General features: G+C 37.1%; 1 protein-coding gene across 1 annotated transcript in view; it reads left to right on the top strand.

The window, feature by feature from the left end:
• The window catches only part of TDRD9 (tudor domain containing 9), a 201,520-nt gene that overhangs the window by 45,625 nt on the left and 142,314 nt on the right, over window positions 1-13,581 (top strand). The window contains exon 2 of the mRNA XM_072630074.1: window positions 4,317-4,423. Coding sequence (XP_072486175.1) covers window positions 4,317-4,423 — 107 coding nt within the window. The remainder of the gene's footprint in view (window positions 1-4,316; window positions 4,424-13,581) is intronic.

The raw sequence follows: 13,581 nt of genomic DNA, 5'->3' as shown, positions 1-13,581 counted from the left end.
ATTTTTCTTTTGTATTCCTGAAATTGTTAGGAAAGTTTTCTTTTTCAACATTAAACTGCCTTTGTTTAAACTAAAAGCTACAATTGATTCCATTTCTGTTTATTGTGACCTAGTAGAGCAAGCTGTTGTGTTGTCTCGTCTTCTCTTCTTTAGGTTGAACATCCTCACTTCCTTCCCACCTTAATTTTACTTGATAATGAGCCCACACTGGTTGCCCTTTTCTGAACATTCTATGGCTTACTATTTCCCACCTAGAATGGAGCACAACCTTCTAGATGTGATCTGATCAATTTGTAGAGTATGTGAGACTCCTCACATCTGTTCCCTTGGCCACCTACTCTCTCTTAAATTGCTTTAGTTTTTTGGATATCATGTAACATTGGCTCATGTTAGAGTGGCAGTACCCCATAGATCATCCTACTTCTTGTTCAGCCCTCACAGCTATCATCTGAGGAGGCAGACCTTGTGAAGAAGGAACCAGCTATCCCCATAAGCTCCCAACCCATGGCCACCAATACCATCAGCGGGGATGCAAGCCAGCATCGTAGGTGAAGGAGAAGTAGGAAGGAGCATGTGCCAGGCAAGTGAAACCACCACCGTTGACCATCATCTCCACTTGGACCCTTATGAAGACAGTCTAGGATGCTGATGATCCCAAGAGCAGTGTCTATAGCCACCATCTTGGGAAGATTGCACATTGGCACCTGCTCCTATAGTTATTACATCTAGATCTACTGAAGATGCAGGAAAAGAAAGTTGTTACTAAACACTGTCAAATGTTTTAGCAGTGTAAATAACATTGAAGAAGAGGCTGTCATCGTATGCGTTGGTGCTGTACCATGAAGACTGTGAGACCTTTCCATTTGACTTGCAACTCAAACCTCCCATATGTGTTATCTCCCCATTTAAATGTGGGCTCTTTGAAAGGAGGGACTGTCTTTTCTATTTGTATTCTCAGGCTTAGCACAGTGTATTGCACATAATAACCACTTAATAAATGCTTCATTCAAATATTCATTTATTCATTAATATATAGGTTTGTGTTCATTAAAACCTTAACATCATTTTTAGACAAACTGCTCCCAATGCCTCCCTCACCTTATATTTGTGAAGTTGTTTTTTGAACTCAAGTTTAAGAATTTCAGTTGTCTCTCTTAATGTCATCTTATTAGATTTGATACACTCTTCTATGCTATTGAAGGAGAATCAAAAGAAGAAAAACTATTGACTGATACTCAATGAATATTGATTAAAAATTATTTAAGTAAAATGCTAACAAGGAAGCTACAGTAATATATCACAAAGATCATTATCTTTTTTTTCTGTGAACTTAATAAAAATGAACAAATATGATGAACAGTTGAAAATACAGAAAAGAGGATTGTATATGCAACTGTTAACTTCAATCCTTTTTAAAGCTACAACTTTGGCTCTTGTACAGGCACTTTGTGTCTAAATCTCAAGTGAGGCTATATTCCTGTCCTACATAGCAGAGATGCTAGAATTTCTTAAAGCATCCATCTTAAGAGTTCTGTGCATACTGCTGACTAAGAGTAAGGGCTCTGATCGTAGAAAGTGGCTCTTAATGAGATGGCCTGAAAGGAGTGATGTTCTTGCAGTCTTCCACCTCTTATCTACCGTACCACTTCATGGGTTTGGTGTCATCGTCCCATTTTTCTTCATGTAAAGCTTACTCTTTCTCACTGATGGTAAGAGAAAGGCCTTAAGCTAATTGAATGACTTGGGTTTAATCACTTACATATCTTTTTTTCTCTTTGTTAATGGGGACAACTATATCTTGTACATAGAATGCATTTAATATTATTAATAATTATTTAATATTATTTATATTTCTCATTTGTGGCATAATGAATTTGTACCCTTCCTCCCTTCAGGATTAAAAGTATACTTTTGTTGTAGCTCCTAGAAGAACCTAGAAGAAATATTGATTTGTATATAAAAGGAACAGAATAAATATAATTTACTAATGCAGTTTTAATCAAACTTTCTGAAATTTATGAAGCCTTTTTTCAGTATTCATATACAACTTTGAAATCTTTCATAATTTTTTTTAATATGAGGCAGTGTGGTTATAATATACAGCAAGAAAATCCACTAGTTTTGGAGTCAGGGATGCATATGTTAACTTTGTTTCTCTGACGTAGACTGACCTTGTCACCCTTGACAAGTTGTTTAACCTTTCAGTGTTTGGGACAACTCTTTAAGCTGGTAAATTACAGCGTAATTGTTGGTCTGCTTTGGTGGAGAGTTCTTTTTTCATTTTCAGTTCTTTAAATAGATAAAATCATACATATAGATTAAAAACAAATATAGGAAATATGGATGAAAATATTGGAATTTTTGCTATTATGTCTAACTTTTATAGTTGTTCATAGACATATAGACTTTTTGATTTGTTGTTCAGTCATTTCAATTAAATCTGTCCCTTCCTGATCCCATTTGGGATTTTTTTGGCGAAGATACTACAGTGGTTTGCATTTCCTCCTCCAGCTTATTTTGCAGATGAGGAAACTGAGGCAAACAGGGTTAAGTGACTTGCTCACAGTTGCCCACCTAGTGTCTAAGGCCAGATTTGACTTCAGGTAAGATGTCTTCCTGATCCCAGTCCTAGCACTCTATCCACTGTACCACCTAGCTGCCCCTAGACTTTTTGATAGATCAGTTTAAAACATAATTTCAAGTTAGGTAACTTTATTCTTTCCTTACAATGCATTTATATGTCTTTGCATATTCCATATTGGCATGCACATTTGGATGTGTCAGCATTTTGTAGAATGATATTTCACATCAAGTAATCTTCCTGAAATTCTAGCTTTTTCTTTGATGACTTAATTTTTCCTATTGATAAACATATGCTGCATAGCTTGTCATATTCCTTATGGTTATTGAATCACTTTATGGGAAGATGAAGTTGGCTATTCAGAGTTAATGAGGTTAGCACTACTTGTATTATTCTAGTGGTGTATTAGAATTATTTGTAGATAGATTCATTTAAACAGAGTGGGAACCTGAGGACTTTGATATAGGCCTTGGCCATGCATTTTACTTCCTGGGAGACCTCAGGCAAGCCATTTAACATCTTTGGATGTTAAATTAGGACTTTCCTAATTTTTATCATGTAAAGAGGGGAGAGGAATCAGAGTTGATAGTTTCTAAGTTTCCTTCCAGCTCCAAATCTGTGATCCTATGAAATGTTTCACTGAGCTTAGTTTATGTAAGATACTGGGAATACAAAGATAGATATGACACAAATTATTACCAGTTAACAGGAAGCAGTATAGGTCTGAAGTACTGGGATGTCTTTACCTTGTCAAGTTTTACCTAGGGCTTTGGTAAAGGGCATTCCTAGAGTGGAAGATGCTCCTTTCCTTGGAGGTGGGGTAGTATTATGGTATGCCTCATCGTAAAGGTGTCTTACTTTATGTTCTTGCTTCTACTGCATAATCACAGAATTACAGAAATTTTAAGTTGAAGGTGCTTTTAGTAACCTAGTCCAACCCATATTTAAAAAGAAAATTTCCACTGTTATATAACTGACAAGTAGCTTTTCTTGGAGATCTTCATTGAGGGGGGAACCTCAGCTCCCTGAAGTAGCTCGTTTCATTTTTGGATGTTTTTCTGAAATCAAGTCTTCTTTCCTTTACATCTTCTCCTGATCTGTCATCTGGAGCCAGATAGAATAGGTGTATTCCCTCTTCCATGTGACAACCCTTCAGATAACTTGAACCACAGCTATTATGTCTTCTCCATTCCCCATTTCCTGAGCCCTCCTCAGGGTAAACACCCATGGTTCCTTCAGCCATTATGTGACGTTGTCCAGGTGTCTTCTTGAGGATTCTCTACAGCTTATCAATTGTATTTCTAAATTGTAGTTCTGAGAATAGAACACAGTGTACCAGATACGGTCTGACCAGGGAAGAACACAGAAATATTATCATGTTCTTATTCCTCAAAACAGTTTTTCTCTTTATAAAACCCAAGATTGCATTTGCTTTTTAAATTGTCACATCACACTGCTTACTCACTGTGATCTCCTCACTTGTTTGAGGTGACTTTATGTTAATAACTGTACCATATTTTCTAGCCTGTTTTTTATCTTGTCTGTAATGTAATATACACAATGTTTCTATGTCTTAGAAGCATTGTATCTGGATTCATAGGAGTTAATATTCTTGGATTTAGCTTATTCCTTGCCTCACCTACCCCCCTTCAAAAAAAAATGTAGCTATTCCTATGTATATCCAAATGGAAGAGAATTTCTTGACTTATTTACTAACTTTTAATTTCTCCTTCAGGCTGCATGAGAAAAAAAGCCCTGAAATGGAATATATAAACAAATATAGACAATTAGAAGCTCAAGAATTTGATGTCTACCACGGTGATCATTCAAGCAGTGGACCAGGTAAAAGAACCTAACTCATATGTTATAGAGAATAGTATATGTATCTTGTTTATTTGAAGAATTCAGTATTTAAAACAGTGTTATTCAGAAATAATATTTTAGACAAAAGGTCTTAACCATTCTGCCTGTCATTTGGAAATATTCTAAATTGGTGAACTTAGGGGCATGCACAGTCCATGTTCCTATTACCTAAATGCATTTCTTTCTGGGAGGGAGGGGATTAGGAAGGAAGGACCAAGGCAAGAAGCAAAAATAATTTATTAATACTTATATACTGAGAACTGTGCTAATAATTTGAAAAGTTAGAGTATGAGATCCCAGTGAGGTAAGTCAGTCATTAAGACTGACTTTTCCATGTATGAATTACAAGGTTAGAAATTGCAAGATTTAATCGTCAGGTTAACTTCATGGAGCAATTTGAGTGACAGAGAGGTCACTTCCTACTAATTTAATGTGAAATAATTGTAGTATTAAATACTTAAATACAATAGAAAATTTTATCAAAGAAAATAACAATAATGAAACACAGTTTATCAGAACGTAAAGGATGCAGGTAACACTGTTCTGAAGGGAATTACATCTTCATCAATAAAAGTAAGAACAAAGAACCGATCAGAATTGGGCCCACACTTAAAAAAAAGCTTGAACAACAATATAGCAGAAATTCAAAAGAGATGAATAAAATTGAAAATAAAAAGATCATTCAATGAAACATAAAACAAGAATTTTTTTCTTTAAATAAACAGGTAGCCTGATTTAACAAAAAGAAAAAAAAAACAAATTGTTCATGACAAAAGGTTAAAGGACTTTGTGAAGGGGAAAACAGGGAGCGTATGAGAAACTTTTTCCCAGTTATATGCGAACACAGCCATTAACATAGAGGAAATAGATGAATGCTTCCAAAAACATAAAATACCCATATTAACAAAAAGAAGAAATAAACTGTTAAACCCATTATCAGAAAAAAAAAAAGAAATTGAACAAGCCATAAATGGGCTTCCAAAAAAACCAAACTTTGGGACTAAATGGATTCACAAGTGAATTCTGTCAGACATTAAAGAACAATTAATTTTAAAACTGCATAAGTTGTTTCAAATAATAAGAAAAGAAGTACTTTTTCAGTCTCCTTTTACGATACAAATGATTTTGATACTTAAACTAGGCAGAGACAAATAAGAGAAAGCAAACTGTAGACTGCTGTCTGTAACGAAAACTGATACAAAAATTTTAAATAAAAATATTAGCAAGTAGTCTATAATAGCACATTAGAAAGAATATATGCTATGTCCAAGTTGAGCTTACACCAGAAGTTCAGTATTAGTTCAGCATAAAGAAGAATGTCAATGTAGTAAGCCATGTTTATTAGAAATAATTTTTAAAATTATGTGTCAGGATTTGATTATGTCAGTAGATGCTTGAAAGGACTTTTGCCAAACTTCAGAAATCTAGAATAAATGGACCTTTCCTCCCTATAGTTAATGATGTATATTGAAATCCAAGAACAAACATTACATGTAGTGGAGCAGTTAGAAGTTTTTCCAAGATCAAGGATAAAACAAAAATGCTTATTATCACCACTGTTATTTGGCATAGCGGTATATGGAGCAATGCACTGATCAAAAGAAATTCAGAGAAGAAACATTTATGAATAGAAACAGTTTTTGCATATAACATGATATTGTACTTAGAGAACCCCAAAGAGTCAACTAAAAATTAATTGAAATAACTAATAGCATCAACAAAATTGCAGGACATAAGATTACATCCATTTTATTAATCAACAAAACCCAATTAAGAAGAAATAGAAAGAGATATTCTATTCAGAATAACTATAGAAGCTATAAAGTACTTGGACTGTATCTTTCAAGATTAACCTAGAAACTATATGACTCTTAACTATAAAACACTCTATAGACTGGTACAACATGCAGCCCACCAAAGGATTTCTGGTGGTAGTCATGTGACCCACAGCAGCCAACCATTGTCAGTCTGTCTCTAGTCTCTAGACTGATGATGATTGGTTGCCATGGGTCATTTCAGTGTTGTTGTGTCTCAGGGAATAGGGAGGCTGAAGAAGAGGGAGAAAGATGGGGGAATGAATGGCCAGTTGGTGGAGCAGTTGGAACATACACATTTATTCATTAAATTTGCCATCTTATATGGGCGTGGTTTGTGGTACCCCAAAACAGTTACAAAAGTAACATCAAAGATCACTGATCACAGATCACTATAACAGATATAATAATAATGAAAAAGTTTGAAATGTTGTGAGAATTACCAAAATGTGACACAGAGACATAATGTGAATATATTCTGTCAGAAAAAATGGTGCTGAGAGACTTGCTTGATGCAGGGCTGCCACAAACCTTCAATTTGTAAAAATTGCAATATCTGTGAAGCATAAAAAAGTGAAGTGTAGTGAAACATGGAGCCACCTGTACGTGACTTAGATATAAAAAGTGACATCATAAACTAAATTAGAGGAGCAAGGAAGGAGTTATTTGGATCTATGAATAGAGGAAGACTTCATGATTAACGTGATAGAGAGGATCATACAAGAAATATTTTGATTATGTAAAATTAAGAAATTTTTGGACAAACCTAGTAAAAATTAAAAGGGAAATAAGTAATTAGAGAAAAATCTTGTAATAAGTTTCTCTGATAAAGATATTATTTCCAAGGTATATAAGGAACATATTCAAATTTATAAGAATGAATCATTTTCTAATAAATAAAGGGTCAAAGCATATAAGCAGGCCTTTAAAAGTAAAACAATCTAAGCCATTTACAGTATTTGAAAAAATACTCTACTCACTAATAATTAGAGAAATTAAAATTACAGCAAATTAAAGCAAGTTCTGTAGCAGCCTGGCAAAGATAACAAAAGAGAAAAGTGAGTTGGAGGGTATATTGGAAAACATTTAAACTAATACTCTGTTGATGTAGATGTGGTAATGGTTCAACCATTTTGGAAAGCAATATAGAACTATGCCCAGAAACTTAACAAATTGTGTTCATCCTTTGACCCAGCTATACAGGTATAAGGCTTATACCCCTTTAAAGAAAGAGGAAAAGGCTCTATATATACAAAAACATTTATCGCAGCTTTTTTCATGACTGCCAAAAATTGTAAACCAAGAGTGTATCCTCTTATTGTGGAATGCATAAACAAATGATGGTATGTGAATACAATGGAGTGCTATTATTGTATCATATGAAATGATGAGATAGACAGTTTGACAGAACATTAGAAAGATCTTTATGAACTGATGCAAAATGAAGTAGAACAAGGAGAAAAATTTATACAGTGAAAAAAACATTAAAGAAAAGATTTTGAAGCACTTTATAATTTTGATGAATGCAATGATGATCACAATTCCAAAAGAATGAGGATGAAACATGCCAATCATTTTACTTTGTGTTTATTTGATGTTGGACCCTGGAAAAATACACCTTATCTGTTACGTGTAGACATTGTGGTTGTCATCGTAAAGTCAAGTTATTGCCATCATGAGGGGAGCAGGATTCAATGCCTAACTTGCTTTAGTTCAAATGAGCAAGGGTACTTAATTTGATTTCTTCCTTGTAATCTCTCTTGATGAAATATCCTGAAAGAATGAAGCATTTTACGTTGGAAGTAGGTTCCTAAGATTTGAACTTATCATGCTGGTATATCTTTTTCTGTAGACCCAGAAGTTTTTGTAACTGAATTCATAGTTAGATAAGAAAAAGAGAAGGGAGAATGAAATAAGCATTTATGTAACACCTATGATATGCCAGGCATTCTACTAAACAACAGCCCTAGGAGGTGGATGTTGTTATTATCTCAGTGTTTTTTTCCTTAAATGTGCACTTTTATTTCAACTGGTCTTAAGACAGTGTACCGGTAAAGCTCCTCCCCTCCCCCAGGTACTGGCACTAATCTCATAAAACTCTCAGGGAGATTGTAAAGTCTTCATTCACATCTATGTTGGGGGCAGGGAGGGAATTTAGGGGTGACAGTTTAAAAAAAAGAACAAGTATTAAGGCGGAAGATACAAAAAGTTTTTTTTAAAGGATTGCATTAATTTACATGTAAAGCAATACTAGTCCCTTCCACCTTTCCCTCCCTTCCCATCTGGATTTGTTACTTAGCTCCTTTGCTCTAGCAGAGGACAGCCTTCATGGAGGCGCATAACTCTGTAACAGTGCATTATACAATATTTGGAATGACTATTAAAAAAATGTACAATCAGAGTCCTGAAGATGCACTGTAAAACTTTGAGGACATTTACCTCCAGCATATTTAGACTGCTCATCACCTTCACCATTCCAGTTTTTAAATCCTGCATCAAGCGCCAAAAAAAACCAAAACAAAACCAAAAAAAAAAAAAACCCAACACCAAAAAAAGCCATACCAGTCTCATCTCTTTTTTTTGGCAATTATCATGTCACGCCCTTTTGACAAAAAAACCCAAAAAAAACCAAACAGTCCATTTAGAAACATTTGCGGTGGACAGTGGAGGGCCCAGATTCATCATACTCCTGCTTGCTGATCAACATCTGCTGGAAGGTGGAAAGAGACACCAGGATGGAGCCTCCAATCCAGACAGAGTATTTGCACTCAGGTAGGGCAATGATCTTGATTTTCATTGTGCTGGGAGCTAGGGCTGTAATCTTCTTCTGCATCCTGTTGGCAATGCCTGGGTACATGGTGGTACCACCAGACAATACGGCATTGGCATACAAATCCTTACAGATGTCAACATCACACTTCATGATTGAGTTGAAGGTAGTTTTGTGGATTTCACAGGATTCCATACCTAACAGAGATGGCTGGAAGAGAGCTTCTGGGCAGCAGAACCTCTTGTTGCCAGTGGTGATAACCTGACCATCAGGGAGCTCATAGCTCTTTTCCAGGGAGGAGCTAGATAGAGCAGTTGCCATCTCCTGCTGAAAATCTAGGGCGACGTAACACAGCTTCTCCTTGATGTCACATACGACTTCCCTCTTAGCTGTAGTAGTGAAACTGTACCTTCTCTCGGTCAGGATCTTCATGAGGTAGTCCATCAGATCACAGACAGCCAGATCCAGATGGAGGATGGCATGGGGAAGGGCATAACCTTCATAGATGAGCACAGTGTGGGTCTTACCATCACCAGAGTCCATCACAACACCATTGGTATGACCAGAGGCATTACAGGGACAGCACAGCCTGGATGGCAACGTACATGGCTGGGGTGTTGAAGGTCTCAAACATAATCTAAGTCATCTTTTCTCTGTTGGCTTTGGAGTTCAGGGGAGCTTCTTTGAGTAGTACAGGGTGCTCTTCAGGGTCACTCATTGTAGAAAGTATGATGTCATATCTTCTCCATGTCATCCCAGTTGGTGACATTACCATGTTCAATGGGATATTTCAAGGGCAGAATACCTCTTTTGCTCTGGGCCTCATCCCCCATCTAGCTGTCTTTCTGGCCTATACCCACCATCACACCCTGATGTCTGGGGCGTCCAACAATGGAGGGAAAGATTGCCCAAGGGGCATCGTCTCCTGCAAAGCCAGCTTTGCACATTCCAGAGCCATTGTCAATAACAAGAGCAGCAATGTCATCATCCATGGTGAACTTTGAAGTAGCAAGTTTAAATCCTTAAGAGAGCGAGAGAGGAGGTGATGCCACACCTGGAGGCAGGGGGGAGGCGAGTGCATGCTGGGCTGGGTGGAAGAGCTCACAGCTACCTATTTTCCCAGTTTTCCAGTTGAAGAAATTGAAGCAAACAGAGGCATGTATACAGTCTTAGATGTTAGTAAACATTTAATAGTTTATTAAATTGAACATTACCAGGTTCAAGAATTGGATTTTAGCATAAGATTGCAGGTGATTGGGGATGCAGTCTCCTTCAGGGGGAGCCAACATTTAGTGTCTGTAGATGGAAGGAGCAAGAGAGGAATACATATAAAATGAAAGGAAGTTTTTTTTGATTATGGAGCAGTAATTCCAAAGGACACAATGTAAGGAGCAGGCTGATTCACAGTGGGCTATTAAGGCAGTAGGCCTGAGATAGATGGGAATGAAAGGAACAGACAACTAGGAGCACAGAATAGGATTTTTTTCTAGGAGTCAGAGGAATGGCAAGAAGAAAAGCAAATAAGAGTATGCTGACCACTGGAATCTAATCCAGGCAGAATATTGGTGAATTGTACTGGGAAGGTGTAAGTTTTTATATTGAATCATTAAAAGATGAATTGTAGATAGCTAGAAAGGGCAACAATGATTATAAAGAGCCAGCATGGCTTCATCAAGAACAAGTCATGCAAGACTTACCTTACTTTAATAACTTAGATCAAGCTGCTTGCCTTCTCAGTGAGGGAGGTGGGGAGGGAGGGAAAGAAGGAATTTGGAACTCAGTCTTAAAAACTAATGTTGAAAATTATTTTTATATGTAATTGGAGAAAAATAAAATACTAAATTAAAAAAAATACTTGGTCAGTTAACAAACATTTATTAAAATCTACTGTGTGTCAGGCATTCTGCTAATCGTTTTGTTTATCCTGTGATGTCAGGGAGATGATGACATGACTTGCAGTTGACTTTGATTTAAGTGAGAGAGGGCTGTGTAAGGTCACTAGCCTCACTTTCTCCTCCAGAGCCATCTGGGTCCAATGGCCAGATAACTCATCAAGATGACTAGAAATGGCCCAGGATGCAATGGGAGACCCTGGGCCTTTTAGGTTAAGGTCTTTTCACATTTTCACTTTCAGTAAGATAAGGTCTATTCAGTGAATAGGTCTCTTTATGAAGTGAGCCAGGGAATGCCTCCTTTAATTTCACAAAGAAATATCCTCAGGGTTGCTGGCCAAAAGAGAAACTTACTATTTACATTCACTTTGAGGCAGGAGGGTCCAAATATAATAATATAATATAGCCATTAAGTAATGTTCTTGGGCAGGGACCTATTGTTGTCCAATCTATGAGCTCCAGAGAGAAATGGGTCTAAGGTTTGGTCTTTGAGGGAGGGAGGGGTGCAGGGAAGGAAGGAAGGAAGGAAAGAAGGAAGAAAAGAGTCATACAGCAATCTAGGTGTTACATCATACAAAAGACGTAAGCACAGTTGGTACCTTGAAGGTGTTTACATTCTCATGCTGGAGATAATACATAAATAACTATGTACTTATTAAGATATATACAGTATAAATTGAAGATAGTCTTGGAAGTAAGGAAGGAATTAGCCATGGGCAGGACCAGGAAAGTCCTGTAGCATAAGGTGGAATTTGAACTGAGTCTTGAAGGAAACTGAGGATGCAGAGAAGATGAGGAGCATTCCAGGCTTAGGAGATAGCCAGCACAAAGGCACTGAGACGAAATTTTAGTGTTGTGTTTGAGGAACAGCAAGTAAACCAATGTAGTGAGGCTGAAGACTGGAAGTAGGAAGGACCAACTTGTTAAAGGGCTTTAAATGCCAAACAGAAGACTTTATGGTTTATCCTTCAGGTAATAGTGAGCCATTAGAGTTTATTAACATGGTTGGACCTGCAATTTAGGAAGGTGACTTTGATAGCTGAGTGGAGGATGGATTGGAATGAATGGAGATCTGAGTCATGGACAAAAACCCTTTTGTTTTGTTTGACTGTGGGGTACAGAGACTCATGTCAATGAATCAGAGACTCATAGATATTACCAAAAAGAATAGTTCGTTTATTGACTTTCTTGAGAAGGGGCTCCTTCAGAGCACTAGAAACATGGCGCCAACAGAAGAAAGCGGAGGTGTGTTCAGCTCAGCAGATTATATGGGTCCTAACTGCAATCCCCTCCTCCCTAACCCCCTTCCTCAAGGCTCACTGGTGCAAGCCCTCAGGGTACAATCTATTCATGGCAATCTACCCCAGCAACAGAGAACAAAGATAGTTTCACAAACTTGGGAAGTTGGGGGTGCAGGAGGTGTTATTTCTCTCTGCTATGTGCCTAAAAATAAGGGGGGGAAGTCTGGGAAAGTACAGAATATGTTGAAACATTTCTTTACAAGGTCAGCCTGCTGCAAATGTTTCAACAGAACAAAAAACGATTAACTCTTTGAGGAGGCTTCGCTCCTGAGAGATCCTCGGAGATCATCTCTCACAATTCCTCCTCTTTTACCCTTTGAAGACTCCTCGCACCATTCTTTATATGCTTCTTCCATCAAATTGTCTTTTCCTCCCTCAAGTTCATTTTGATCTCTAGGGTCAATCAGAGTCCACCCCTGAATTTTTAAAGTCATCAGTTGCACAGATCCCTCCACCTTTCCTTCTGATTGGATAATTTTAGACAGGGTGTCTTGAACAATTCAGGTAATTAGCTGCATCAGGAAGTGGAGGCACACAGGGAGTAATATTATGCCACTAATAGCAATTAGCACGAACCATAGAATTTGTTTCCACCAACTTCCTCCAAACCAGGACCACCAAGAAGTGTTGAGTGGTGATGTCTATGTTTGAACTGGAACATGAGCCAATTTTCTAATATTTCTTGTGATTTTTTTTACTGTCTTTCCATTGTCATTTATTTTCATATATCCAGTGGAGAGATTTAACTCCCCACAAACATCCCCTTTTTCTTTATTAAAATTTCTGTCTCCACACTTAAATCTAATAAATACTTCCTCACATTCTTTCCCCTATGAATTCTTCCCTTCATCTGTCTCCTCTTTATATGAATATGGAAAGTGAGCAAAGTTGACTGATGGCACATTGACAAATTACAAGGGGGCAATCCCCTTTCATAAGTACAAACACAGAGATTCAAAATACAAAGGTAGATCAATGAATTGTCCACTCAGAAGTTCCATCTCATACAGCCATCTGGGGGGGAACATCATCTGATGCAGTTTTCTGGTCTGGATACTCATTCAAGCTGTCTTCAGCACAGCATCTCAGCATCTTCTTCCCTTTATTTTCTTGTAGAAATCAAATGTCCACTCCCCTACAAAACTGACCTTGATAAAATTTCAGGTTACCATTCCTAAGCTTTATACTCTTATCACTCTTACAAAATCAAAATTGGAACTTTGGCCAATTGTCATGCTTAAGAAATTCACATTAGAACCCAGTTTTTGCATTTTACATTAATTCACTATACATTTCCCTTGTCAGGAAGATGAGATTTCACTAAGGAGTCAATACTAGGCTCCAGTACTTAACATAAATA

The sequence above is a fragment of the Notamacropus eugenii genome, chromosome 1 (genome assembly GCF_028372415.1).
Source record: "Notamacropus eugenii isolate mMacEug1 chromosome 1, mMacEug1.pri_v2, whole genome shotgun sequence".
Classification (NCBI taxonomy): Eukaryota; Metazoa; Chordata; class Mammalia; order Diprotodontia; family Macropodidae; genus Notamacropus; species Notamacropus eugenii.
This window is presented reverse-complemented; position numbering and strand designations above follow the sequence as displayed.